This window comes from Pseudopodoces humilis, chromosome 6 (assembly GCF_049639895.1).
Source record: "Pseudopodoces humilis isolate 2021_Gansu_Grassland_sample_001 chromosome 6, ASM4963989v1, whole genome shotgun sequence".
In the NCBI taxonomy this organism is placed as follows: Eukaryota; Metazoa; Chordata; class Aves; order Passeriformes; family Paridae; genus Pseudopodoces; species Pseudopodoces humilis.
This window is the reverse complement of record NC_142205.1, coordinates 67502227-67527924: the sequence shown is the minus strand read 5'-3', so window position 1 is coordinate 67527924 and position 25698 is coordinate 67502227. Positions and strand designations below refer to the sequence as shown.

At 39.8% G+C, this 25698-nt stretch overlaps 1 protein-coding gene across 10 annotated transcripts in view; it reads left to right on the top strand.

Moving 5' to 3' along the window:
- The first annotated feature begins 510 nt into the window (after window positions 1–510).
- Window positions 511–25698, top strand: part of BLTP1 (bridge-like lipid transfer protein family member 1) — an 86699-nt gene continuing 61511 nt past the window's right edge. For all 10 annotated transcript variants that reach the window (XM_088055935.1, XM_088055936.1, XM_014259628.2 and 7 more), the window contains exons 1-14: window positions 511–599; window positions 8068–8197; window positions 10951–11067; window positions 12457–12535; window positions 13169–13233; window positions 16365–16551; window positions 17631–17712; window positions 18414–18607; window positions 20835–20914; window positions 21328–21478; window positions 23071–23227; window positions 23987–24065; window positions 24351–24442; window positions 25300–25417. In XM_088055935.1, the coding sequence (XP_087912061.1) occupies window positions 8101–8197; window positions 10951–11067; window positions 12457–12535; window positions 13169–13233; window positions 16365–16551; window positions 17631–17712; window positions 18414–18607; window positions 20835–20914; window positions 21328–21478; window positions 23071–23227; window positions 23987–24065; window positions 24351–24442; window positions 25300–25417 (1498 nt within the window). In that variant the 5' untranslated portion in view covers window positions 511–599; window positions 8068–8100. The remainder of the gene's footprint in view (window positions 600–8067; window positions 8198–10950; window positions 11068–12456; window positions 12536–13168; window positions 13234–16364; window positions 16552–17630; window positions 17713–18413; window positions 18608–20834; window positions 20915–21327; window positions 21479–23070; window positions 23228–23986; window positions 24066–24350; window positions 24443–25299; window positions 25418–25698) is intronic.

The window sequence follows — 25698 nt, the reverse complement described above, 5'->3', positions numbered from 1 at the left end:
AACAACGGGCGGGAAAACGAACATCCCCTTACCGGGCGGCTCGGCCAACAAACTCCTCCGGTGCCTCGCAGTTAAACGCTGCGAGGACAAGGGCGAGCGGCAGGTGCCGCGGGCGCGCAGGCGCTCGCTCCGCCAGCCGCCGGCCGGCGGGCAGCACCCCTTCTCCCGAGGTAACGGGCACCCAGCCGCGCCGGGGGCGGTATCCATTAGCCAGACTCCAATTTCGGGCCCCTGTGCCCGCCGGCCCCGCAAGGTATCGGCTCCGGCCACGCCCGCGGGGCCAAGCGCGCCGCGCACATCTGGCGGCTCCAGCTGTGCCCGCGCCTGCGCGCGCCGCGGAGGGGCGGGCGCGGCTCCCGCACACACACACGGGGGCGGCGCCGCCCCTCGCCATTGGCGGAGCGGCGCCTCGGTCCCGCCCCCTCGGGGGGCGGACGGCCCCGCCATTGGCTGCGCTGGACGGCGGCGCCTCTCGGTTGGCTGCGGGGGCGCCGTGGACGGGGCCGCGCCTTCACCGTGAGGTGCGGGAGGGCCCCGGCAGCCGCTGCCGCCGCCGCCGGTTCCGGGTCCGCGGGGAAGAAGCCGCGGAGGGCGATGGCGTAAGTGAGGGGAGGGAGCTGAGAGCGGGCTGCGCTCCGCTTCCCGCTGGGATGGGCCCGGCGCGCAGGGGTCGGCCCCGCCGCTCGCCCTGGGCCTGCCGGGAACACGCAGCCGCCCCCGCGCCGGGAGGAGCCGCGGTTCGGCGCGGGGCTCTGCCGGGCCGGGACGGGGAGGAGGCCTGGTGCCTACCCCTCTGCCCCGGAGGGCGGTGTGGTGACCCCCGGGTGCTGGTCCCGCCGTGCTTCCCGTGGTCCCGGCCGCTCCACGGGGGAGCGGTGCCAGGAGAAGCCCCTCCGGTGTCGGGGATTCCGTGTTTTCCCTTTGGCGTGGGTTAACGCCGTGCAGAAAGGGTGTGAGGCCAGGGGGCGGGAGCTCAGGCGCCTCCGCTTGTGTTTGGCCTGCGAGGGAAGTTTCTCTGTGCTGGTCCCTGGGCGGTGAAAGACGATCTCTGCCAGTGCCTCTGGTCCTGAGAGGGTTTGAGACACACACAGTGATTTAACAGGACTTGCACCTGCTTTTTGGTGCGTCTGAAGCTGTAGTGGTAGTGATTCGTAATGATGTTTTGATAACGCGTTTGCACTTTGCATTATCAATAAAAAACCCGATGTAGTTACATTATGGATATAATTAATACATAACATAACACTGATACCGTGGAGGTGTGTTTTAGAGGTGGCCATGTAGCAAATATTCCAATCACAATCTCTAGACTGGTTTTCCCATCCTAAGACACATCTCCACAGCAGCCTTCACTCAACTTTGTGAAAACTTCCCAAGCTGGTAGTTTGCTGCAGCATGTAACTTTATATTCCATTAGCTTAATATTGAAAAGGCCACAGTTGTTGCCACGTGAGTTCTTCTGTTGTGTCACTTAATCCAGTAATTCTGCTTTTCTGGCTTGTTCCTTTTATTGTGGCCATGTAAGGTTTTTTCCCCCGCCCTCTGCTTTTTATATGTAGTGACCAGCTAAACAATGGGGCCAGAAATTTTGGCAACTGAAAAGAAAAACTGGTGTGGAGGAGGGAGTATTCCTCTTGTTTGTAAAAGTATGTTAATAGGTTATTCAAACAGCCATTGATAACAGCAGTATTGAGCGTCCAGTTAGGCAGTTGGCTCTGAATGGATGTTCAGGGATGTTCGTTTAGGAACATGGCCTGAGTTTTGCACATTCTGACAGTGTTCATGAGTAGGTTTTTTTGTAGTGGATCGTCTGGGCTCATTGTGTGAAGGTATGGACACATTTAGGGAGATCTCTTATCCTCGTGCATGGCGTGCTGAAGTCACTCACCCTTTTGGGAATGCTGTTAGAGAACTTTGGCATGTGAAATGTGCATCAGCTGCTGTTTCGTGATTGCTCTTTTGCATCGTTTTATCCCGTGGGAAATAGGCAAGAGGTTTATGCTTTTGGTTAGCAGTGTGCAGAATTACCTTGTGTTTACTGTGATATGTAATACCTTCTGCTAGTAACTTCTTATCTCCTCACATAACTTGTTCTAGCACTTGTTACTGCATCAAAATCTTTTGTTGTGACTGGTCTGGTGTGAACCTGTAGGTAGTTCCCTTAAGGATGGAGGTATTTGTAGCTACAAGACTGACTCTTACTTTGATTGATGGCAAAGACTTCCCCTTTCCTCAAATTGTGGTGATGTGTCAGAGGAGAAATTTAGAGGAAGTATACTTCTAGAAAAATTCATGGGTATGGAGTAGATGACTTAGTTTCATAGAGTATTTCAAAGGTGCAGTGCTGTGCTCAAATTAAAAAAGCGGAGGAAAAGAAAAAGTTATTGCCTTGTTAAGACCAACAACAAAGGCCCCAAAGGCAGTAATTTTATTTTTCTCTCTAAGCTGAGGAGTGTGCATGAGGGAAATCCTTACTTATTTCTACTACTGTGAGCCTTTAGGTTCTGGTTTTTGTGGGTTTTGGGGTTTGTTTTTTTGGTTTTGTCCTTTCTTTCCTCTTCAGTATCAAAGCCTGGCAGTGTGAGCAGGAAAAGAACCAGCTCTCCTGAAGAAGTCTGGGAGGCAAGGTTGAGCAGTATTTTTTTACTTTTTAAAAGGTACATTAAAAACCATCCCAATCAGGGATCCTAGGCTAGCAGTGGTGTGTTGGTTGCCATAGCAGGAGTTTGTCTTTTATCTTTTCTGCTGGAAAACTCACGTCATGTACTATTAAAAATAGATAAATAAAAGATACCACTTGTGCTGTGAAACTCTAGCTCATTGGGTAGGCTATTGTGAGAATGATTTTTATCTTGTATCTTACCGTTTCTTTGAGTATGCTTTAATTCTGATTTAAATGGTTTTGAAGCAGACCTGTTATTTACTAAGCTACTGTAGTGCAAATTTTGTTTGACTAAGGCTGTCCACACACCGGCTCAACCAGGTGTGGCTCTGCTGAGCTCTGCTTTCAATGCAGCTGCTTCTGCTGGGGGTTGTAGCGGGATTTCATTAGTGTAATTAAAGCTCTAGTTTATTTTGTTTACAGTTTACCGCTAGTGGGACTTCAAGCACTGGCAGACAGGGCAGAAAACAGACCTGAATCTTTGCTGATTTTTTGCAAAAAAAACTCAGACCTGCTAATTTTAATTGGGTGCCAGCTATGAAGGCAATGCAATTTGTCCCGTGGCAGAATTGCTCTGTGGCTGCTGTCACTTCCCTTGGTTTTTTTGTGTGGGTTTGTTGGGGTTTTTTTCTGAGAACAACCTTCCTCTCTTCCTTCCTCTTCCCTTTGCTTGTTGGCTGAAGAGTAGCTGAATTTCCTAAGCTGTGCTGGGATGGGTTTGAAATGTTTGACCTAGCTGGAGAGTTTTGGGACAGGCGCCAAGGTTGGCAGCTTTTTGTTTTGTGAGATGTGTTTAATGTGCCTCTGGGTGCTGACAGTGTAAGAGTATCCTGAGAGGAAAGTTGTGTCTATGTTTGTGAGCCTCCTTTATAATATCATTTACTTATCTAAACCTCTGATTTCACAGCGGGAGTGCTGCAGACCCTTTGAAAGGCAGTGATGGAGAGGGTAATGCAAAAACGCCTTTTCTTTCCCTTAAGGAACTGCCTTAAGTCTGGCTTCTTTTTTGAGACGAGGCATCGAGACATGTTATGTACATCCATTTATTGAGATGTGGGGGACTTGCCTCCTGTCATTTAATGTGTCACTTTGGGTGTAATCGTCACTCCACCAGTTACTAATTGCTGTAGAAGCTGGGAGTGTCCTCAGAATGGTAGTTAACCTCTAATAACACAAATTTAACATAAACTCTATAAGTACTTGATTTCTGTGAAGATTTGAGGGATATGTCTGGCAGATTTAAACTCCTGATTTATTCCCCCCATGAATTCCAGCAGTAATAAGGGAATTGGCCACGTCAATTATTTCCCTACCCACTTCATAACCATATAAAAGTATTTCTTCTCAATATGAAATGCCAACTTTTCCCCCCACCTTTGGACACCCCTTTTATTCAGCTGTTTCTACAGGGGCGTGCCAGGAAAATGACTTTACAAAGGATGTGATAAACAGACATTTCTTTTTCTTTCTCCTCTTCTTGCTCAGCTCAAGACCCACGTCACCTTAATGCTCCCAGGCACTGAGTCGAACATTGGTTGCCTTTGTGCTCATCTGTAGGTGCAGGACAGACCTTTTACAGGTGGGTGCAGCTGTCCCTGCCAAGTGGCTGCACTCCGGTCACCGAGTTTCTGGTTTCTCTCCTGCCAGCTCTTGCATATATGCATGCCTCCTGTAAATTTTTTATGACTTAGCTCAAGCAGAGGTTTGTTCTTGGTGTTGAGTTAATTTGCCAGGCTGAGGTTAAAACGAGTTTACCTATCTGATGTGATTGAAATGAGTTTATAGATGTTAGGAGTAGCTGCTTTTGAGTATTTGGCTTTTTAGGGATGGAATATTTGCAGTGAAAATTGGATCGGGTTTGTAATACTGGAAGCAGGCTGAAAATTAAGTGCCTCCCCCCAGGATTTTAACTTCCCTTGTATCTTTTTGGTACTGTGAAGAATGGATTATGTGTGACACAAGAAATTAAAATTCACTTTTTAAAGTCTGTTAAGTATGTGTTTTTGCTATAAAGACAGCCTGGCTGACTGCAAGGTGCAACTTCACAGTAAAATCGAATCCTCATACCTTTAAGGCAGTCCAGTGTCTTCCTTTAGCTTGCTAAGTGCTCCAAACATGCACAACCTGAAAAGCAGGCCCCTAGTATTTCAGTATGGGCATCATAAATAAGGGATTTGGCCTTTATCTCTTCTTGCTTCAGATATTCATTTGGAGAAAGATGACTACACGACACCCTAAGGGGCTGCTGTGAAGATAAAATATGAGTATCAGTGTTCTGTCACCTCAGTGCCACAGAATACTCCTCCTGTCTTCTTCCCAGGAGAAAGCTAATACATTTTTTATTTATTAACGTGGTATGTGGTAAATGAGAGCCACAAGTGACATAATGAATAGTAAAAATGTGTTTAAAAAATAAGGCAGTGGGGAAAGCAAATAAATCCAAACACTTAGGGTTTTGGACTATATTTCAGCATGCTGACTGGGCTGTTCATCACAGAACAGCAGAGACCTTGAGAAAAGATGATAAATAAATGCAGAGATACAAATGTGAAGTTCTGGGTTTCTGTTCCTCTTTGTTATATTTTCTGTTGTGTTTTTTGCATGGTTGGCAAGAGTCAATTTCACACCTTCCAGTCTTGTCATTCCAAGAGTAGCTCCTGGTAGAGTTTACTTCAGAGAATACAGTAGGCTGTATGAAGGAGCATTCCAGGCTCAGCAGCCTATGGATGACTGTTCCTGGAGAGCTCAGCCGTTTGCTCTGATGGCAAAGTTGAGTTTGCACCCAGGAGTAAATGTAGCAGAGTGTGGGCAGTGAGAGGCCAGGGGAATTCACACCTATGGTTACAGTGTATAGGGCATGGCAGAGGAAGGCTGAGAGGTCCAGGGCTTAAACCAATGGCTACATTGTATAGGGGGTGGAAGGTGTGGGACTGTGGATCCAGAGAAATGCTGGCTACTGAAAGTAGCAAATATTTGTTCTGAAAAGATTGCATCTCTTCCTCTAAGCAGCCTTGATGGTCTCGGTCCCCTGCTGCTTCATCCTCTGGGCCTTATAAATGCACGGGGACGTTATGAGCAGTGTGTACTCCTTAAATCTCTGGTTGTATCCCCATTCTATTACAATAATTCATAATCTAAGTGGATTAAGGACCTGATTACTCTGAGAGGTGTGTTGAGAGTTCACATCCAGTGCAGGTGTTGCTACTGCCTGGTTTTGGGTAGTTATGCTTTTATTGCCAGCATCCTCCCTCAAGGAACTTGATCAAGGGCAAAGACTTACCCTAATGAAAAGAAAAAAAAAAAACAACAAAAAAATCGTTGGGCTAGAATGTTAAAGGATCATCTTTGAAGCTCAGATATGTTGTATTGACACATGATGAGTGATGGGGGATTCCTGAATTTATTTGCATGCAGGTAGAAAATGTATCCCAGAAAAAAATTGAAAGTATGTCCAGTTTATGGTTATGGATAGTGATGATAAAAAAAGTGATGAACACTGTATTTAAGTAGCTATGTGTCGAGACTCAATGATTTCAGTCTCCAAGTTGTCTTGCCACAGTCCTATTTAATGATTTTTAATCATTTCTTAGTATAATGTAATTTTGGATGATAATTTCTTAGGAAAAAGCCATGGTTCACTTCCTTGGCAAGATAAATATTGGTGGTTGAGGCAATAGAATGACAGTCCTCACCTATTGACAACTTTTCCATGGTAGCCTTGGTCACAACAGAGTGACCCCGTTGCCCCTTGGTGGGAAAGGGAGAGAACAAGTTCTTCCATCCTTTTATGCTGGAAGTGTTGATTTGGCTTTCTCTCTTTACCCTCTGATTCAGGGGTTAAAGGCTCTCGGAGGCTGCCTGCAGAGACATCATCTGCCTCATCATATGAGCTGACATGTGCCTTTTTTATTAGGGTACTGTGGATGTCTTAAAGCAAATCACAGTGCCATTATGGGATTTAATTTGCTGTTCTAAAGTCCCTTCTGAAACAACAGCTCCTTTCTTAGTCTGTGTACATGTGTGTGATGTTTACTCCTCTTATTCCTCCCCTCATAAGGGAGTAAGTTGGTAGCTTTTTTGTCATCCCTGCTGGAAACTGGTGCTGGTTCATTGTGTTTCTTTGTTGTTTCTTTTATTCTGTGTGCTGCTTTCATGTTCTTCCCTCTCCATTCTATTCCTTCTTGGAGAAGGGGTAATGGACAAATTATTAACACTTATTCTTGGGACTGTACTCCTGTTGTAGTTCTAAACACAGGCTCTTAGTTCAGCAGAATACAACAAGAGAAACAAGTGCATTAAAGGCAGTTTTTTCCCAACTTCTCCCAGTTAAAATAATGATAGTACTTTCAGTATTAAAGGAAAAAACAGATGAATTGCTACATTTATTGCTAACATTTGCCAAAACTGACTACTCCAAAGCTGTTATGCTGCTGAAAAACTAAGGACTCATCAATATGAGTTTTATGTTCTAAAGCTCTTGATGGAGAAACCAGCAGAGACTTTGTAAAAAATGGCAATAAAGTCTACTCATTTTTTGAAGGTTGAATACTGTCAGGAAGACAGGCTGCCAGGAGCTGGAAGGTGTTAGAAAATAAAAAAAAAAAAGAAGCAGAATTAATACTTCTTTTTTTGTAAGAAGATTTGACAGATAAGGTCCAAGGGAGAAGACTTCAAATAAAACCAATGCAACAAAAATACTGCTGTGTAATTACAGATGTTCCTGAGTTGAGCAACTCCCTGCTAATCACATTTAATTAATATAATCCAGTTGCAAGGTGATTTATGGGTGATTTAAAGAAGTCAGAAGAGGTCAGGACTGGTTTTCTGTTCTCTATAACAGATCAACCAGGTAGTCAGTTTTTACAGAATGATGCAAATCAATCCTTAAACAGAATTAATGGATACAGGAGGTTTTGGGAATTTTCTGTAACTGCTAGAAGTGTCTCCTTTGGCCTTTTCTTCTGCAAGGGCAGGGGTTTAGTCTTGTTACATTTTTGCATGTTAGTAAGCTTAATACAGCCTTATTTCAACTTGTATGTTCAGTTGCCTTTTGACTTACTGCTGTTGCACAACAGTTTTAGACATTTATTTGCTTTTGTATGCTGTAGAGGGCATTCAGGGTACTAAATTTGGAGAGCATATTTTGGTGTTTTGTTGATATGTAGGTTGTTTGGGGCAGTCATGTGCCTGGAAACTGTTCCAGCAGAGATGAGTGGAAGCGTTTCTGGAGCTCTGGAGTAGAAGAGGTAACTGAGAATCATGAAGATGTTATTGAAGAAATAAAACAAGTACATTTGTATTTGTGTTAAACAGACTGCTGGAGATGATTTAAGATGGTACATAGTCCATTCTTTCCTGTCCATGTTACTCATTTTGATTTTGAAATGGTTTTCTTTTTCCTTCAGTTCTATAGGTGCTGATGCAAAAACAGTGTAGCAATGGATCAAAGAAAAAATGATAGTTTTGTCCCAAGTATCACGCAGCTGGAAGACTTCCTGACAGAACATGACTCTAACGTGGTTTGGCTGTTAGTAGGTAAGGTTAACTCTTCTGTTTTGGTTAAATTTCTTTTATGATACCGTAACAAAGGATTAGCATGACAGTCAGCTACAATAACTTCCTTATGCCAATATGTGCCTACCTGCCATTTAATCTGGTGTAGTTTGGAAAGTGATCTGAGGACTATTGTGTTTAATGACACAGCTTCCAGTCTGAATTGTGTGCCACAATGAGCCTTTAAGCCAAGCTTTCATTTAATCATTTTCAAGCTGGATTTGTAAGCATGCCTGATTTAGTTATGCTGATTTATTTTTTTTTTTATAGCACTAGTGCTATTGCTTATATTGGTATAGGTATTCTTATTTTCTGCATCTATAAACAAGTCAATCAAGGACAGGAAAATAAATATGAAGTTGTATTCAGGTCCACATAAGAATACTGAAAGTGTGCAATGGATTCAGACTTTTCCAAAGGTAGATAATGCCTGCTTTTCAGCCTTGACTCTTGGACTTGGAGTGAGGGGCAACACAGGATCAACTTTATTTTTTCACTTTCACTTCTGATAAGTTAAAGCAGTCTGTTGGCTATTGACATACTGGAATTATTTTTCAGTAGGCCAAATTAAATAGAAAGGACATAGGTAAATTATTTGAGGGTGCTTACTTTTTGTTATTTATTTCACTTTTAATGTGTTGAAATGGAAAAAAAATCTATGCTCAACATAGATTTCTCAGTGTAGTCAAGTTGAAAATAGGGGAAGTCGGTGGTAGTAGCTCATGGTGAAACGTGGGACAGATGCAAATAGATCTGAAAATTTTGTTTTCAAAAGCTTTGACTTGTTTTCTGTTATGAAGTTTGGATAGAAACACATTTGAATGATTGAGTTTATTAACTGACTCAGTTTCAACCAGCCTTTCCTCCTTTGCTTTTATCTGCTGACCTATGGCATTCTATTATAATGGGACATAAAAAGATATCAGTAATTTCCTCTCTTGAATGGTGAAACAACTAACTACTGGTCTCAGTAAAAGGTGATGATGAATTCCAGAAATGAACATGCTCCTCAAAGAGCTGTTGCTCACTTCTGGAATCATTTCTAAAAGTCACATGCAGTAAAACTTTGGAGATGCAATTTCTGAAACTTGGTTTCAGTGAATAGGCTTGAAAACTCAAGAGTATAATAATGAAATTAATGAAGTTTATGGGATTTGGTGAAGGACAAGGCTACAGTTGGCAGCAGAGGTGAATCTAGTGCTGAAGGCAAGGGATCAGGACTGGAAACTGCACTGGTTTCCCAGTTTTTCTCAGAAGGTTTCACCTTAAGAGGGCATCTTCTTGACTTAAACCATCTAGCAGTGTCTAGTTGAACTTGAACCTCAAATTAAGCTTTATGGACCCTCAGAGTAAGAGTCATCCCACCTTTCTCCCTCCCCACAGAGCACCAGCTGTGAGGAGCTTACTCACCTGAAAGTGGGGGAGGTGAACACTGTCCTTGGAGTGTGACTGCCCTCAATGCCAGCCGGAGTTTCTTTCCTGGGATGTAGCTTCCACCCTCCCTGCTCTTTCCTGTGTGATCACCCACACAGATTTGGTTCGTTTAATATGTCAAGCAGCATATTGCCCAAGGGTATGAGCTGCTTGAATTTTGGTCACACTGGATCCATTTCCAGTAAGGAAAGGACAAAAGTCATGGGAGCCATTTTCACCCTCTCTTTCTCTTTCAACTAAGTTTTGTTATGAAGCAGTGGAGTATCCCACTGAAAAAATTAAAGGGACAGTGGAAGAACAGATTGTTTTTGTAGTTTTTACTTTTTTTTTTTTTTGAGTAATCACCTGAACTCTCTTCAAAGTGAAGTCATGCTCCTATGCCAGTCTGCACTTCAGCATTTCCATATAAGTTTTCCATTTTTAACATAAATTAAAAACTTCTGTTACAAGGTTCAGGTTTTTTCCCTACTTTGCTTTGGGTGAAACAGAATGGTAATTATCAGTAAGGTGAATTGGAACTAGTCCATTCCTTGGCATTACCATTCCTTTTGGGTTTGTCCTTCTGGAAGCTTAGAGAACCCTTGTAATTAGAATTAGGTTACTAGCTCTTAATCAACTAAAGTAAAAATTACTTTGGGGATTAGCAGACCTAATTTAAAATAAAAAAAAAAAAAGTGTTTCTCATGGGATTGCTATTTCCTTTTTTCCCTATCAAATTCCATGCTTGAACTGTTGAGATATTTTTGCTAACCCAAGGGCTGGTATATTTCTCTCAGGATGTAGCATCATAGGAAATGGTTTCATGTATGATAATGTTTCCTGTGATAATATGTGAAAGACTGGAAATTTAAGTTACAGCTCACAATTTGGAGAAAAGTAGGGAAGGGATGTAGTATGACTTTGGAAGTGTTGGGGTTTTTTAGGGTGTTCTGAAATAAATGTCCCTGTGGGACAATCCATGTTACAATTCAGTCTGTAAAATCTAACTTCTTACATGATAAGTGATGTAAAGAAATAATGTGGTCCTCTGGGAGGACAGGGTTTTTTTATATTGGGGAATGGAAGAGCACTGAACAGCCTATATTTTTCTGGCCTTCCTATTTCCCCTTTTTTTCCCCCATCTCTTCACACCCTTCTCACACCATCTCTCTAGAAACACCCATTGAAGTTTCCCATCAGTTTAAATATTTTTTTGAAGAGCAGGAAGAACACTGCTATGCCTCATAGTCCTAATAGGTAAGGTTTTTATCTGGGTCAGTGTACTTTAAAATATGCTTTAATTCACTGTAATCTTTCAACAGCAACAATATTGTCCTGTGGATGGATTATCTACCTAACTTACTATAATTCCCGGAACATTGGACTCATTTTAACGCTGGTTCTTAACAGATTATATAAACATGGCTACATCCATATTGGTAAGTTGTGATTAATGTAATGCCGCTCTTTGTCCGCTGCTTTTTATCATACCTCAGTTTGCTAAAACCTTGAAGTAAACTCAGTGTTCCTTTGTTAGTGTGATTTGAAAACATTCAGTGGATTCAAAGCAGAGACTCAAGCCTTGAGTCCCTGTTCCAACACTGTCCTTGCTTTCTAAATAAGTTGTCAGAACAACTAACCACCGGTTGATCCATACTGGCACTATGATATGTAGAATTGATACTGGCTAGAACATTTTGCATCAAAATCCATTAACTTTTTATTAAAATATTTTAAACTTTTTTTCAATAAAACAGGTCAGTGCAAATCACTTGGGCACTCACCCACTTACAAAAATATCTGGTGCTGAGTCACAGAGGGCTGTAGCCCACAACCTCACTGATCACACTTTTAATTTTCTTTCACTTGCTCCTCTGCCTTCCTCTGTCTGCTTCACAGAATAGCTATGACTTTATTTCTGGGCTTTTTCCTGCAACTATACATCATAAATGTAGTGAAAACTTAAAACCAAAAAAAAATCCCACTCACACTTGGCCTGCCAGAGACACCCTTGCAATTTATTTGCTTATGTCTTGAAGAATCTGAGAACTGTGTTCCAAACCATATTCAAATCCAGCTTTTTTGAAGAGCAATATAGGTGAAATACTCACTGGCTTCTACACTTGATCTATAGGCTTTTATTAAAATTTATCTGTGAAATTGCCATTGAGTAAGGCCAGCTGACGTGGCTGAGCAAATATGTGGTATTCTTTATAAACCTCATCACTAAGTAGAACATAATGTTAATCAAATCCCATGATTGACAGCTTGGTTTCAGTTGTTTCCTGTTGATTTTTTTTTTTTTTTTTTTTTTAAATTATGGTGTACTTAACTTTCTGTGAGTGAGGTGAAAAGCCTTAGGAAAAATTCGGGCTGTTGCATTACTTGCTGGTCTTTTCATACTTATTAATCCTTCTTGCTGTAAGCATAATTTGTCATAATAATTGGACCAAAATCCTTACAGCCATTTAAAATTTTTGAAAACAATTCATCAGGAATCTTTGTTTCTCTGATTATGGTCTTGCACACAATGGCTTGAGACTGTAAATGTTCTAAGCAGCTTTTCTAACTCTCTTGAGCTTTGCAAGGCACCTGGATGTTTCTGAGTGACTCATGTGCCTCAGGGGCTTGGTTGTTTTGTTGTGCCAAACTCAGCATCCTTTAGTTGTGTACTTTGTCTTCTGTGTTGTGAATCTCTGACTTCCCTTCTAAGGGAAAACTCAAGATACTCAGTTAACCCATTTCAGATAATTTAATGCTGTATTCTCTCTGTTCATAAAATCAAAAGCTTTAGGCTAATAAATATTTATTTTTTTATATATAATTAGGTTCCTTTTCATTCTCTGTGCTGTCTGGAAAAGTCATGGTGCGTGAAATCTATTTCATCACGGAGGACATGTCCATCAGGTACAAACATCCAAGGGAGTTCCCCTTCTAAATAAGTATTTTAAATACAGGTCTAAACAGCACAAATCAAAATGCAGTTTTTCCAATGGGCAGTATATTTATAAGTGCTAGACTGTCTCTTTTGGTGCTAGTATTTACTACTCCAACATACTTGTGAGCTTGTTTGCTGCTTTAGCCTTATCCTTTGGAAGTGAGTGCTGGATAAGATTGTAGCTGTCCTTAACATTTGTCAAATAAGCAGCTTTGGAATATGCAGGAGAATTGCTTTTTAATTTATGTCTTTGGCTCCCTTATGCTTCTGCTGTTAAGTCTGGAAGCTTCATGTTGGCCGAGTAGTTGGCATGTATTTGCTGGGACTCAGAGGAATTTGTTTCGTGAACTGCACGCCAGCAAATAGTTTGTAGTTTTGATTTTTGCTATCAGATTTGGAAAGCCTTGAGGAGGCAGTGGATAGGGGGTTTTATACAAGTTTCAGCTAAAGCAGGAATTGTGTAATACACTGTGTAATGTAATGCTTTGTGCTTTCATGTTGCTTGTACACTGCCTCAGCTGCAGATCTCTGCACAAACTGCATGTGGGATGTTGGATTGTCACTCTCTCAGCTTCTCTTTTATTCCAATTTATTTGATTCAGAATTCAAGATGGATTTATCATTTTTCGCTGGTGGAAGATGTACAACCCTAAGCAGAAGCAGCACGGTAGGTTTCAAAGTTGACATTTTCAGGTAGCCTACAGGAACACACTTCCTTTGCACAATCACAGGCATTCAATTGCTTTGTAAATATGTACCTGAAGTACTCTGGATTCTCAGAAGATATGGATTTGTTCACTGGTTGCAGAGTAGATTAAATAAATACAGGATTCATTATCGGGGACATGAACCCTTCTTGACCCAAACCGTTCATTAATCTTAATAGTAGCTTTCATTAGCAGGAGTCCAAGCATAATTGTCTCTGTATCGAAGTTGATAACTGTGATGAATAGAGGTGTCTTATGTTCTGCAAGTGGCTTTAGTTTCTGGTTTTCAGTGAGTGTTGTGCTTCCAGTGTTTTAGGTAAAGTGTTATGGGAAGAGGTGTTCTTAGTATTTGACAAGCCCATGTCTTGATGACATCTGTGGTCACAGAAGTGGGGAAGTGTGAAAAATTAATTTATTTTTCTTCCTTATCTCTGGCTGAAGATGGGTGATTAACACAGATGCAAGAGATGAATTGTATCTGCAGAAAACACAGTGAGAAAGCCTAAGTAGCCTAGGGCTGTGCGCTTAATCATTTATAGGAGTAAAATCTTGTTGAATGGGACTTGGGTCCTGCCGCTTGTGACTTTTGGAGCCATCACAGCTGCGTCGCTCATTCAAGGAGGTCCAGAAATGTTAGCTGTCTACAGCTGAGTACACTAATTAAGAGGGTCATTGAACTTTAGAGGGCTTTTTTTTCCTGTCCTTGACTTTGGGAGTGGTTTCTGCTGGTGTGAAGCCTCTTAGACTTGTCGGCAAGTTCGTGGAGCTGTTGCTGTGTCAGTACGAGCTCAGCAGTGGCAGAAGTATGGCATGCAATCAGTCAGGTGAATGTGAGACACCACTCTGGGCAGTGATAGGAGTTTGGAAGAGCTGCTCATTTCTGTTTACTGAGGCACTACTCACCCTCTGAGGTGGTAGGGCACAATTCAAATTTGTTATACCATATAAAAGTCATTCAAGAAGTGGAACATAGTCTTACAGTTAATTAGATTTTGCCAACCAAAGGTTACTTTCCAACAGGTTTTCATAGGTTTGTCCTGATCTGCTAGTTAAAACATATTTTTCTAGTGGATCAGAGAACGAAAAAAGGAATTGCATTTAATGCAGTGAAGATGGTTGCCTGTCCTTTATGGTGGCATTTTTGCTTTGCAATGTTGCAAGGCTTTAAGGTTTCCTGCTGGCATTTAAAGCTACATGATTAGTGGACTTCTAACAGAAGTTAGAGGTGTCCAGGTCTGACAGCAAAGTAACGTGGCTAAAATACTCTTTAAATGTTAAATCATGCTGGGGCTTGAGGTTTTGTATATACTTGAGAAGTGGAAGTGGTTTAGGAGCAAAAACTGGAGGATCATGTTGTGGACAGGGCACACCCTGATGACTTGGCTTAGGTGCCACAGCCCATTATCAATTTTCACATTGTGAAACAATCTGGTAGTTACTTACACATAACCTACATAAATGCTTCTTTGAATCATTTAGTGTCATAACATTCAGATTTGCTTGTCTCTTTTTCCTTGCCCTTTTTCCTTCTTTTTCAAACGTGTTTTAGCCAGCCAAATTGATGTGTGGAGGTCAAACCTTGGTTTTGTTGTTGGGAAGAAGAGATACTTGTCTCTTTAAATCCCCTTTAAACAAATGAATAAGAACATATGATTTCATTTAGTAAATGAAGTCTAATGCTTGCATCCAGGAATTGAAAAATTACATTTATTTGTGTTCTTGATGCTACTGAGATCTTCCGGGTGAGCAATTGTGTGTCCCGATCTTTGTCCGTGTTATTCTTTGTCTGACTCTTATTGATGCAAGTTAAGGCTGGCAACAAATGGATTTGATGGTGCTTTTATGAAAACAGGAAGGAACTGAAGCTGGCTTATTAACTTTCCTGTCTCCTGTTCAAGAAAACTGTGATGTCAATGTGTTCTGGAAACTTGCTTTCCATATGTATATATTTTTGTAATTATATGGAAATACCTGGTACTGTAGGTGTGATGGGGAAAAAGTGGGTTGTTGTTGGGACAGTGTCGCAGAGATGTATGATTTTGGGGGACAGATGAGTTTTTTATTAAATTGGGTGCATTTAATCAAGCAGATATCTCTAAACCTTTCATCTTGGGCATCTGCATTTCTTCTTTTGACCCTGACAAATGTTTGCTCTGAGTTTTAATTTCTCGTGTCTTTGGGAAATGCTGCCTTCAGTTAGTACCCCCTGAGTTACAGTTTGGGGACTGCTGTAAAAACCATTGATTCTTCAGCTGCCTGAAGTCTGTTTGACTTAAGAAGACCAGATGAGGTTTTTAGAGCATCTCAGGTCTCTTGAGTCAACGTGTAATGGGCACTCTTTCAACTGGGTAATTAGGGGGAAGTGGTGTGAGCTTTTCCCTCACATTAACTGCATAATTAGGTCACACTTTCTGAAGCAAAAGTGTGTCAAAGTATGTCACAGTCAGCTCTCTATTTCATCAGCAGATGTTAAAATAGGTTTTAAGGATCAGAGAGCCAAGCTGATAGAACAGTTGAAATTTTAATTCAAAATTAATTTGACTGATTACACAAAATTAGTATGATCCTGTTAGTTCTGCATATTAATGTTTTCTGTTTCTCTGTGAGAGAGAGCTTTTTTCCACTTCAGGCATGCTGTACCAGGGAGCTTGGCTGGAAAACCATTTGGGTTTTGAGATTGAATTGATCTCAGTGATAATCTGTGCTAAAAAGCAGAAATTTTCACTGATGCTTCTGGTCTATGCATAAAGAGGGGTATTTGTTTGTTTGTTTTCATACATGAGACTGAAAAACTTCATTTACCATCTTGTGCAGTTTCTGGCTGGATTTATTTTTGGACTGTGACCTAGGGGTGAAATGCCTTTCAGATTTAATATTTTGTATGCAGCTGTCTTATTTGCCAAGTTTTACTGATTTGCTTAGAATGCTTCAATTACTTTGTGGAGTTTTTTACTGCTTTTTAATATATACTTCAGCAGCTGTTCACTACTGTGTGGATTGGTTTTGCAAAATGTGCAAATTTGAGAAACTGTAAATATTCCTAGGGAATATTGAAATAGAATTAGAACCTCTTTTCCTACTATTTGATTAGATCCAAAGGCAGAAACTCGACTGTATATTATGGTGAATGACTTTGAATTTCACGTGTACAACCGCTCTGAACTTTATGGACAACTTCAAGAACTGTTTGGCTTGGATCCCACAATAATTCCAGCAAAAAAAGATGATGAGAGAGCACAAGTGAATGGGAGGCAGAGAACACACGCCAATCTTGAAAGGTAAATAATTATTAATTTTGCTATTTTGTCGATGCTTTGTTCTGCAAAGCGCTGAACTAATTGGGGAATGTTTTGTTAATGTGTGCTCTGGAGGCCAAACAAGGGAAGCACAGCTGAGAGAAATTGCACTGACAAGCCTGACAGTCTGAATATTTTCCCTTTCCTCAGATTTCTTACCAATGATAATTAAAAAACACAGCTCAACAAACCAAGCAGTCTTGTTTAATGATCAGAGACAGGCTGAAAAATCTATTTCAAATACAGTGTGGAGAGGAAGCATGTGTTGAAGAGGATTATGCTGGCAGAATAATAGCAGTTTTGCTCAGTAGAAGTAACAGCTGCTCAAGACATTGAGGAGGCAAAATGTGAGGATCTGTATGGTCTTGTGTACAGCACACAAACTGTCTTCTGTTAATTCCTCTCTATGGGGTACCCCAGAAAACATGGTGTGGAAATACAAGGAGTTTTACATGGCTTGTGTGCAGTGTCATCAGAGGTTCAACAATCAGCCTCTCTTTGGGCAGGACCACACCAGACTGATTTACTGTCAGGAGCAGAGAAAATCTAATGAGACTTGAGTCCTGCCACTGCTGCTGGCCAGTGGGCAGCTGCAGGATGCTGTGGCAGTCCTGAGTTTGAGTAAGGGCTCTGCCTCCCAGCCAGTCTCATTGTGTTTTTATCTCAAGCCCTTATTGACAGGCACAGGAAGGATTTCTGCCTTTGAGGAGGATGTGTCTTGGGAAATGAAAAATCCCATTCCTCAACAGGAGTATTTAGAACAGGCCAAGATCCCATGAGGAAGATTTATTTAACTATTGCTCTGAGTTAAACAAGGCTAACAAGGTTTCCTACCTGTGTCAGCACCAAGGTGTAGCTCCATGTGCTTCCTGCTGTTCTCCCAGGCTTGGGAAGCCTGGAAAGTTGTCTCCTAGCAAGTCCTTTGCAGGAGGCACCTCTGGGGAAGGAGTGTTCCCTGAGATCTGTGCCCTGAAGACCTCTGCTTGAAAAATTTGGTTGGTTCTTTTGCAGAAAAGACAAAATAATAACCTCCCCCCCCCTTTTTTTTTTTTTTAATTTAGTGTTAAAGTAAAAACAGAATCTCAAGACCCCTCTTCTTCATGGAGATCACTTATTCCGGTCATTAAAGTCAATGTGAGCACGGTGAGTGAAAATACCCTTATAAGGAAAATATTTATCAGTATTTGCTTAAAAATTACTCTTGCCATTTATTTTTCTTACACATTCTATTTAAAGTTTTTGTTTGCCTTCATGATTTAAAGAAGATAAAATTATGCCATGAGCATTCCTCTGACACAGTCACAAATCCTGCTGGTGCCCGTGGAAACACGGTTACGTTCTAACTTCTGGGAAATACTCTTGCCTTAGACTTAGTAATGATTTTCAGAGTATCACCAAGTAATTAAATTGTGGGTGTTGTACAGTATGGGGTGTGTTGGGGTTTTGGCAGGTGTTTGGGGTTGTTTTCCTTTTTTTTTTTTTTTTTTTCCTTGCATGTTTTAATAGCAATATTTGGACATATTTTTTAAAATTTGAAGTTACATCCCAAAACCACACCCCCCCCCGCTCAAAACAACCCAAATTAACAGCAGCATGAAAGAACCAGGAAAGCTGTTATTGAGGTAATAGAAGAAAAAATTCAGAGTTTAACATATAAATATTTTTAGCTATGCACAGGTTATGGCCAGAACTTTTATCCATGTTTTTTATTTTCACATGGCTGGTTCAACTGCATTTATTGTAGGTAAATAAATACTCAAATGTAGGAGATCAGTGTAAATAGATATTTAGATATAAGACATCAGTGATTACCTGTGAATTACTGGGTTTGCTTTTTGGTTTAGGGTCGCTTGGCATTTGGGAATCACTATCAGCCACAAACACTTTGCATTAACTTTGATGATGCCTTTTTGACATACACCACAAAACCACCTTCAAGCCACCTCGATCAGTTCATGCACATCGTGAAGGGAAAACTGGAAAATGTTCGAGTCATGCTGGTTCCAAGTCCAAGATATGTTGGCCTTCAAAATGATGAGTAAGTTTGGGGTATTTTTGTATCCATATTATTTTATTATTTATTTTAAGAGCACAAAGAAGAGAATGTTTGTTGTGCTTCAGTGTCTTTATTTCACTCAGTTGCCGTTTATTACCTGAAGCTCTGGAGGTTTTTAATTTTGGATCTTGAACAAATTTCGTTTATGGAGAAAAGCGCTGTTTTTTGTGTTTGTGTGTGTCTGTGTTTGGCTCTATTATTAAACATAGAATCGTAGAATAGTTTGGGTTGGAAAGGTTTCTTTGAAGGCCATCTAGTTCAACCCCTCTGCAATGAGCAGGGACATCTTCAACCAGATCAGATTGCTCAGAGCCCCTTCCAGCCTGGCCTTGAATGTTTCCAGGAATGTGGCATCCTGTGTCCAAGGTCTGTTTTCCTTCTCTCAGGTACTAGAGCTGTACCCAGGCTTTGCCAGCACTAATTTTTTATCTGAAATGCAAGGTTTAAAGTGTAGACTTCTGTAAAGCTGATTGATGGTTTAGGAAATACTAAAAAAAAACCCAAACTGGGAAAAAGTTGTGTGATATTTCTAGAGGGGAAACCATGTTATCTTCTGAAGACAGATTGCTGATCCTTTTACCTCTGTGTATTCTGCATAAGTGAGGTTAGGCAGCTTGAAAAAACTGAAGTCAAACACAAGCCTGAGTGCTTGCATGAAGTAATAAAATAAACTGTACATCATTTGTACCTTAATTGGCTTTTTATCAGCCAAATGCTGCTGTTTGTAACATGCCTTTATGTTGTTCAAAGAACATTTGGTGGCTGTGTACAGAATCTTACTTTTCCAACATGACGACAAAGGAAATTTCTGCAACTAATATTGAAAACAAACAAGATTAAAACAAAATAGGATTAAGATACTCAAACTATTAGCTTTTCCTCCTGCTTCCTCTAAGTATTTGCTTTTTATGCTCTTACCATCCCTCCAGTTCATGATGGCTGAAGGATGGCATCTGTGCACAAAATGTGCTCTAATTTACTGGTCAAATTAAAAAAATTGCCCAATTCACTGGCAGTGGAGAACGTTTGACTCTTTAGAGCCTGCCCTCTTATACTGCTTTGGCTTAAATTTTAAGTTGGGTGGTTTAACTTCACCTTGAAAACTGACATTTTGTACTGCAGACATCCATCGCAACACTTTTATCACTCTTTGCAAATAAGTCCTCTGAAATTCAAGGAAAGAACAAAAAATGGTGCTAGGTAAAACAGGTCAAAGTAGAAGAAGTTTGGAGGCAGCAGGCTCAAGGTGGTAGTTCAGGATAGATATTAGGGAATACTTCAAAATTATAATAATAATCTCATTTTAATTTACTGCCATTATCTTGTTTGTGTTAAAGTATTTAATCTTTCACTGCTGTCATTACTCTCAAAGTAAACTTAGTTTCAAGGTTCCTGCTCTTTTGCTTTTGAAGAGTTTCTGGCAGTACATGACTTCTACATCTGCTGTCTTCCACGTTTTCCAAGGCTTCCTGCCTTTGGAAATGAGCTGTGATAAAATGGGCAATGTGCTCTAACAGGTCACACTCTTAAACTGTCGTAGGAATTGTCTTTTTTTGTCAGGAAATGACACTTTATGAAAGTGGCTGAGAAGCTGCAATAGTGTCTTCTGCAGTAAAACCAGAATTATTAATATGTAAATTAACATGGAAAAGGGATTGTAATATACCAATTTTAAAGTGTTAGGAAGAATGTTTCATCTCTTAGTTTTATTACTTAGATCTTTTTATATTGAGGGAAGTGTTATTGAGGCAGAACAGCTTTTACTTTTCTATTTTTTTATTAACTAATGGTCTAATTACTGAAAGTCTTGTCCCTTTGGTGTAGAGGGCTATTTTAGTAAGGAAACAATTAGCAGGTGAAAGAACAATATAGGACAAGGAGAAACGAACTCTTGACTGAAAGAAACGCTGAAAGTGAAACTCCAGTGGTTACTTGTGGTTTAGAATATCTGAGAAATACCTTTGTGGAGAAGGACCTGGTATCTTTGTGCTCAAGTTTACTAAACCTTCAAGTTATTTAAAGTAATAATTATAATAATAATAATAGCAACATCATGATCAGAGGTTTGGTTTGTTTTTTTTTTCTCAAATCATTATGCAAATCCATTATGCATAATATGTTGCATTTAAAGTAACTTGAATTCTTATAGATCTTAAATAATCTTAGCATGTGGATTTTCACTCTTTATCTTTGCACTCTTTCCTTGCAGACCACCGAGGCTGATGGGTGAAGGTTTTGTTGTAATGCAGTCCAACGATGTTGATATCTATTACTATATGGATGAACCAGGTACAATCTGTTAAATACAAAGATAGTTTATTTTTTTTTTTTTTTTGATGGTGAAAAAATCTTTATGCTAAGAGAATTAATGCAATGTTTTGGAGCCAATAGAAGTAGCATAAATACACTTTTGCTCTGACTGCCCTTAAAATGTTGCCTGAATCTTGAACAAGGACAACACATTTGGGTAATGGTGTGTACAGGTGTAGGGTAGGTGGCAATTTTTGGATTATTTTTGATCATGTTTTTTGGCCTTCCACTGGAAGTCTGCCTTGAATTGTGTCTTCATATTTATATACTGTAGTGCTCTCCAATAAAACTGTCATCAGGACGCTTAATTGTCTTGTGCTTAAGCAAACATTTCTCATGCTAATTTGAAGCAGCTTCCTTTAAGGATGTGTTCATTATTTGATGTAATACAGGTCTTGTACCAGAGGAGACAGAGGAAAGTAATGATGGAGAAGCCAGCAATGAAGACAGCAAGTTACAGGACCTGCCACCATGCTGGGGTTTGGACATCGTGTGTGGAAAAGGGACAGACTTCAACTATGGGCCATGGGCTGATAGGCAGAGGTATGACAGTGATTTACAGCTTTCATCTTAATATCCAGTACTGCTGAGAAAGCTTTCTCAAGTTTCCATTGTGTGATTGCTCAGACTTTTCTCATTTGTGTGTGTCCTGGAGTCACCCCACGACAGTGTGTTTTGGGATAGACCAAGTCTGAAAGAAGAGTCTTGCCACAGTGGTTTAAGATTAGTAAATTCACTGGAGTTTATCATGTTTGCCTTCCAAAGTTGGGATTACTCTCGTTATTAAATTAATAGATTATGTTCCTTTTTTGTAAGCAAAATATTTTTACGGTGTATAAAGTATCACATACCTAAAGGTTTTAACTTGTTAATTGGCGATCTTTAGATTTATCAAGCTCCTGTTAGACTAATATGGGAATAAACTGCATATTGATGAGGAAATTTTAGGGAAGCAGAAATCTGGCTGTGAAAATAATGAGGGAGGAATAATTTATCCCTGCTTAACATAATCAGCTGCTTGATGTTATCTCCAAAGTATTTATTATCTATTTACTTCAATACAAGATACTAGGCTAGAGTTCTACTGTTCTTCACTTGTCCCTGGGTGTTTTGCACATGAGCATTTTTTTGTGAAGACAACAGGATTGTTTAGAGAGTAAAGGACTATTAAGTAAAAGTGACATCATCAGTGCTTTCCCTCTTTCCCCCTGTTAATTACAGGCTTGTACTTGGCCTTCACTAATTCTCCTGTGAAACTGTTATGATTTACTGTCTCTCAGGAGTGTGAGGATGGCAGCCCAAAGAGTAGTCATTAGATATGATAGTGCATTTAAGAGAAAATGTCGCTTTCTAAAACCCTTTGCTAGAAATATGAGGTCAGTGAATCATTAATGATCCTTTTAATACTCCAAAGAAAGCTTGCCCAGTAATGGAGTGGTTTTTTTAATCTTAACTGGCTCAGTAGGAAGCAGTTGAGTGCAGAGTGCATAGACTTCCTAGATACATACTAGGAACGCTTTTGCATCTTGAATAGATCATGGATGTTTGGAAACTTTTGAGCTGCTACAACAGCCAGGTGTTGGGTGCAGGAAGGAATTCCACTCCTTTGAGATCTATGCAAGCTCTGCTGTCTGTACTTCATCAGTCTTCTGTCTTGTGCTTCATCTTCATCTGTTGTGTTTCATGGCATGTTCACCTATAAATCTGTAGAAGTGTGGTTTCCATTCTGAGGTCCTAAAGTTTTGTATTTTCTTTATTTCTGGGTTTACATCAATTATTTAGGCAGAAACTGAAGAATAAATAGATCACTTCCTACTATGCTTTTGTAGCAGATTTTGTAAACCAAGGATTAGAAATAAGAAGAAAAACATGGTTTGTTTGCCTTCTGAATTAAATATATGGCTTTTGTCTGAAAGTTAACTTATTGCCATTGATGCTTTTGGAGGTTTCAATAATGAGTTGGAAGGCTCCCATGATGAAGATTTTCAACAAATATTCTTATCACATCCACTGGTTCTCTAAAGACTCAGCTAAGAGGAATATAGTTAAATGAACCAAGTAAATGCATAAATACATATATATATTTCTTCTGTGAACCAAAAACAGCTCTTTTTTTTCTTCTTCTTCTCCACTAGGGATTGCTTGTGGAAGTTTTTCTTCCCACCAGACTATCAAGTTATGAAAGTCTCAGAAATTGCTCAGCCTGGGAAACCAAGGCAGATCCTTGCTTTTGAACTGCGGATGAATATCATTGCAGATGCCACCATTGATTTGCTTTTTACCAAGAACAGGGTAAATAATGAAACCTTATCAAGAAATTAGCTTTGTCTAGTGTGGTTGTACTGTGCTTTTTGGTTGTGCACAGTTTGATTTGTCTTAGGTGTTTATTACAGAGCTATGTTTTAAAAGCTGGGTGATTTTTGTCTTAGTTTTTTATAATTATGAGCAAACTCTTTAAAGAGAAATGTATTCTGAGAGGCATTATTTTAAGTTGCTTTTAAGCTTTCAAGGTACATCTTAAGGCATGCCAACTCCTACAGTCTTGGGGCTTCATGATCTGGGTATGTCCTGTGCAATCTTATATTCTGATGAAGAATTTCACCATGATGAAAAAACAATTGCTTCTTATATTGAATGAAGGAATGACACTGGGGGGAACAAAACTTGTATGTGTAGGAATTTGGATTTTTCTTCTCCTTGTTGCTACTCTTCTAAATGGGATGCAGCATCACTTCATTGTACACCTGTTTTGTTGTTTTGTGGTGGGTCTGAAAGGGTCAGAATTGTAGTGTTAGAAATGTGTAGTAGTCTGCCCTCCCAGGCCTTGGATCAGAGTTATTTTATGCTGTTTCTCTAACTGGACAATATTTGTTCAGCCTAAAAACTGTGTTATTTTGTATCAATGCATATTGAAAGTTCATTAGTGATTTTTCTGAAGGCAAGAAAGACTTTAATCATCAGGTGCTTTAATCCAGGTATGAATAATGACAGCCAGAGGCATAAATAAACCTAGAAATCACATTTGCACTGTTTTGCTTTCTTGTAATGCAGGAAACAAACGCTGTACATGTAAACGTTGGTGCAGGATCCTATTTGGAAATAAATATTCCCATGACAGTGAGTGAAAATGGTGAGTTGAGGCTAAGACTGATTTGTTTCCCTACTGTTTTTCCTGGATAGTTGTCATAATTCCTGTGTGTATGAATGTCTTTAACTGTTTTTCCTTTACAATCTTGGGATGTATATTCCTAAGGAAAGGAACAAAAATACTTCCTTGTACAGTTCACTGCAAGTTATTAAGGCAAATACCCATCAGAATACTTCTTGTGGAATGCTGAAATCACTGGTAAAAATTGTTTAAATACTGGTGTAACTCTTGTATCTAAATGATCATTTGATAACTTTTGTTTGCCAGGCTATTCACCTACAATTAAAGGGCAGCTCCTCCACGTGGATGCCACCAGCAGCATGCAGTACAGGACTCTCTTGGAAGCAGAAATGCTGGCTGTAAGTGTGCATTAATAAGCACAAAGCTTCAATCTCTAGAGGATTTTTTATAAAGAACATATTTATTTTTCTTTGGAGCAGTCTTTAGTTTCTTAATGCAGGAAAATGCCTTTTTAACGTGTCTTGCCAAGACCTAAATATATAAGGCATTTATATATACCAACATAATAATAGTGAATGTGTGTAACCTTTAGTGACTTTAGAAGCACTAACTTGGTGTATAAATTATGGATTTACAAATGTTGCTTCATTTCCTATGTAGCCACATGTTCATACAGGCTTTGCCTTAATCAATTATTACACACACTAGCTCTGCTAAAGGATGTGTGTGCACAAGTACTTAAAAGCACTCCAGTGTGCTTGAACTACTTGAGACAGATTTGATACTGCATTATTCTTTTGTTTGCCTAATATTTCACTTCTGCAGTACTGTAATTGTGTAGATTACCCTTCTTATGGGTTTTTAAATTATCTTGAGTTTTTTTACTGTGTGAATTTGAACAATATATCAATGGTTGAAAAATATTCCGGGGGATTTTCCTTTGGTGTGTTGTGAAAAGTGATGCTTTTGATGAAAGCGTTGCTTTTTAAATTGCTTTGTACATCTACAGCAGCATATGTATCTGAAATTCATAGTATACCTTTCCAAATAAATGAATATACTAACATTTGACCTTCAAACACAGAAGGAGAGACAGAGATTAAATTATTAAGGAACTGGAAGGGCCTTCTGTTCATCTCAGCAGGAAAACAGTTTTAATTATTCAGTAGGGTACATACGTGAAAACTGCTGAGAGACAGGGTCGGGCATTGTCGTCTTTTCAGGTAATCCTGATGCTTTAATTTCTTGTCCACAGTTCCACATTAATGCCAGCTATCCCCGGATATGGAACATGCCACAGACATGGCAGTGCGAGCTGGAGGTTTATAAAGCAACCTATCATTTCATCTTTGCTCAGAAGAGCTTCTTTACAGGTAACCTCTTTGCTAAATAAATTACATGTCAAATATTCTTTCTTTGGGATTTCTTTTCAAATTTTGCTGGGCTGTGCAAGGTCAGGTTCTCTGATTTCACGTATTTAAGGCAACAAATTTTTTCTGAGGACAAAGTTCCTGATACCTATTCAAGAATGTTCAACTACATGATACTCTTGCATTTAAGTAGAAACACAAATAATTTCATTTTCTAATATCTAAATAAATGTGATTTGCAGTTAAGTGATACTAAATTTATTTCTTACTAGAACTCTTACCAC